The sequence below is a fragment of the Myotis brandtii genome, unplaced genomic scaffold, assembly GCF_000412655.1.
Source record: "Myotis brandtii unplaced genomic scaffold, ASM41265v1 scaffold407, whole genome shotgun sequence".
Lineage (NCBI taxonomy): Eukaryota > Metazoa > Chordata > Mammalia > Chiroptera > Vespertilionidae > Myotis > Myotis brandtii.
The window spans coordinates 395,235-398,970 of record NW_005365639.1 but is presented as its reverse complement, the minus strand read 5'-3'; the positions used below and the strand labels follow the sequence as shown (position 1 = coordinate 398,970).

General features: G+C 55.7%; 1 protein-coding gene across 6 annotated transcripts in view; it reads right to left on the bottom strand.

Moving 5' to 3' along the window:
* Nucleotides 1-3,736, bottom strand: part of EEF2K (eukaryotic elongation factor 2 kinase) — a 53,519-nt gene that overhangs the window by 21,377 nt on the left and 28,406 nt on the right. For all 6 annotated transcript variants that reach the window (XM_005873351.2, XM_014545419.1, XM_014545418.1 and 3 more), the window contains 4 exons: nt 3,567-3,604; nt 2,979-3,150; nt 579-725; nt 162-294 (listed from right to left, as the gene is read on the bottom strand). In XM_005873351.2, coding sequence (XP_005873413.1) covers nt 162-294; nt 579-725; nt 2,979-3,150; nt 3,567-3,604 — 490 coding nt within the window. The remainder of the gene's footprint in view (nt 1-161; nt 295-578; nt 726-2,978; nt 3,151-3,566; nt 3,605-3,736) is intronic.

The following is a 3,736-nucleotide window of genomic DNA, read 5'->3' as shown; positions in this document are numbered from 1 at the left end:
ATGCTAAAGGGGGGGTTGGGGGGGGTTGTCAAACGTCCCAGGCTTCCATCGCCACAACCCTGACAGGCCCATATGCCTGTTTTTCCTGAGTGTGCAAGAGCTGGGAGAGCTGGGGGAGGGTGTGTGGTCTCCGTGGAAACAGGCTGCCTTTGCCCATCTACCTAGGTTGCCATCTCCAAAGTCAGTGCCCTTCTCGGTGTGGATCTGTGGGTCGGTGTAGAGGTCGCCCACACCCTGGATGTCCACCACGATCAGCTGGTGGCCGGAACGCTCAAAGGTGAAGTGGCTGAAGGCCTGTGGGGGACAGGAAGGAAGAGGTGACAGGAGACCAGGCTGTGGGCACTGGCCAGCCACCACTCGGAGCAAGACGGGGACGTGGCAGCTCCACCCACGGTGGGGCCTTCTCTGCACAGAGGTGCTGCTTAGAGGACAGCGGAGAAAGGGTCCTGTCTAACTGGGCAGGGGCCTCAGGGGGCTGACAGAGCCGGAGGAGTCAAGGGTGCCCTTGGGAAGCCCCACGGGCTTGAGGGCCGCAGGGGGGAGACCCTCCCCAGAGGGACCCCGCTCCAGGGCCTCACCTGAGGCGTCAGGCGCGCGTCATCACGGACGAAGCCCGAGTTGGAGTTGTACTTGGTGTACTTGCCCTCGATGTAGTGTTCTAGGTGGAAGAGGGGCGAGCCCGGCCTGTCCTTCAGCTCCACCACACACATCTGCACGATGTCCACCTGCGGGGGCGGGGCAGGAGGTCAGGGTCCCGGCGGCAGCTCCTCTGACAAGAGGCCGCCCCCAGCGCTCCGAGGCACAAATGCTGCCTGTCCCCAGAACCCACTGCCCCTTTCCTCTGGGAATGGAAACCCATGCCATGGCCCGAATGTGTTCCCCTCCCAGAATTCATGTTTTAGTCCAGTGGTTCCCAACATGGGGGGGAATTTGAATTTTAAGGGGGCAATTTGAGAATGAGTTATTAAGAGTGAAATTTTGCACTTTTTATGGTTCTAGGGGCCTCGTAAATAGTATATAAATATATATTTTGACACATTTATGATTTCAGTTCTCTATTATAGTTTTGAAACTTTATTTGCAATTTTTTTTATCACTTCATATTATATTTAACACTCTCCAGTGATCTCTTCCTCAGGACTTCAGCTGTCCTTTCGTTCTTTTATTTTTCTCTTTCATGGGTGCCATGTTCTTTGGAAGCTTGTTTAGACCAAGTTAATGGCCTTTTAGGCTTCCTCCACGTGAATAGGAGCTCACTTTTTGAAGAATAAGAATTCTATGTCACGGGGGAAAAGCATCAGGATTTTAGAGATGCTTAGGTGGGGCGTGGCCAAAAGAAGGTTGGGAACCACTGGTGTAGTCTTACCTTCTAAGCAGTGGTTCTCAACCTTCTGGCCCTTTAAATACAGTTCCTCATGTTGTGACCCAACCATAAAATTATTTTCGTTGCTACTTCATAACTGTAATGTTGCTACTGTTATGAATCGTAATGTAAATATCTCATATGCAGGATGGTCTTAGGCGACCCCTGTGAAAGGGGCGTTCGACTGCCAAAGGGGTCGCAACCCACAGGTTGAGAACCACTGTTAAGGTGATGGCATTAGGAGGTGGGCCCTTTGGGAGGTGATTAGGCCAGGAGGGTGGAGCCCTGATGAGTGGGATGGTGCTCCCTCCTTCCACCATGTGAGGTCCCAGCCAGGGTGCTGGCTGTGAGCCAGGAGGCCCTCACCAGAGGCAACCATGTCAGACTCTGATCTTAGACTTCTCAACCTCTAAAACTGTGAGGACTGCATTTCTGTTGTTTATAAGTTACCCAGTCTGTGGCGTTTTGTTGTAACAGGCCAAGTGGACTACGACAGCCCCCAACCCTGACTTTTAGCAAGAAGACACTGCTGGGCTGGCCTTGCCGCTAGGTGTAGCCATGTGACCGAGCTCAGGCATCAGGAAGTCCTGCTGGCTGCTTGGAGTGTGGCGCTCCGGAGGCGCCCAGCAGAGTGCATGGGACCGAGCAGGCGCTCACACAGCGGGAGCCCGGCACTGCACTGCAGCCGGGCAGAGGCAGGCGCCCTTTCCTCGAAGGCCCACAGGTGACAGGAGCTTCTGCTTGGCCTCCTCTCTCAACACCTGGGGCTCATGTGGAGACGCCACCTGGCAGGGGCTTGGGAAGCCTGGGTTTCTGCGCCCTGGCTCCATCTCTGCCTGTTCAGGCAGGTCACTCAACCCCTTTGGGACCTTGTTTCCCCGGGAATAGATATCCATTCCCCTCTCCTCCTTCTGCTTTCTCTTGGGAGTCACAATCTCAGTCCCAGAAGGACCCACATTCCTGGTTCTAATGATGGGCAAATAGCTCAGGCCTGCCCAATCTGCATATTTCCTTCCCCTGGCCATCGTGATTGGTTCAGAGATAGGTACCCGATTTAATCAGAGCCAGTGAAACCCGGTTCTGAGACTTTCACTAGAACTTCTGGGAAAACAGGTGCTGTTTTGCCAGGATTGCTGGGAGAACAGAAAGGAGGCTGCAGCTGCTGGTGGCTGGCATGCCGCTGCAAGTCGAGGAGCTGCCCGGGAGTGATGCCAACTTGAGATCGAGGCAGATTCCCAACAACCTCAGCTTGCTCCTGGACCCAGCCATGCCTGTGGTCAGTGCTACTTCTCAGTCCCATGAGGCCATACATTTCCTTTTTGTATTAAATCCTTTTTGGGTTTCTGTCATTTGCAAACGAAAATGCTGGCTATCAGATCCCATCTGTAAATGGGATGAAAACATTCCAACCTGACTCCAAGCGCTGCTTTTGGGAATAAACAGCTCTGCACATGCAGCACCTGGCCCTTTGTGCTCGATAAATGGTGGCTGTTATTAGCTACTATAGTGAAGGCCGAGAAGGAGGGAACCTGTGGCTGGCACCACCATCACCTGGTCTCCGGACACTGTCCCTGGACACCTGGTGGGGGCAGGTGGCAAGGAGGGGGCCACACACCTGCTTGGGGGGCTTGTGCCGATTGTACTCCTCTCCCCAGAGCTTGGCCTCCATCTGTAGACGCACGTCCTCAAAGTACACGTTCCTGTCCACCGGCTCAATGTAGCGCTTTGCCACGTAGTTGGAGGCGCCCTTCCACTGCTGGGTGTGCAGGAAGTTGGACAGCTTCTTCCTGGGGAGGCAGCAGGGGGCCGGCCTGGGCATGGGCGCATCAGGGACCAGGCCCTGAGTCCTCCGGATGAGGAGACCTGGCTGAGCCAGGAACAAGACGCGGGAGGTGGGAGGGGCTTCCCTACTGCCCTGCATCCTTCAAAGAGCTGGGCAGGGGACTTAAGGGACTTTGGTAAAGGTCTCCTAGCCCAATCCCTTGGCCTCCAAGGACCAGAGCTGAGATGCGTAGGATACTACTGAGCTCATCACCCCACAACCAGGCCCAATCTATGGTCCAAGGGAGAGCTGATGGAGCGGCGCTTGGGCTAAAGAAGCACAGACCACTGGCTCCATCCCTACGCGGAAATGGCACAATGCCCTTGCCCTCTGGTGCCTGAGGAGCCTGGGCGGGGCCCTCGAGAACCAGCTGTCACTTACGTCCGGAAGCACTCCCTCATCGCTCCGCGGCCGAAGGGCTGAAAGACACACAGGGAGGGTCGTCAGTCCCCGTGCCCACCAGGAGCAACCCTGAGTGAGGAGCTCTCCCCGGGGGTGGCACCCACCAAATGGACCTCATCTCGATCCTTCGATCCGCCCCCCCCCCCCCC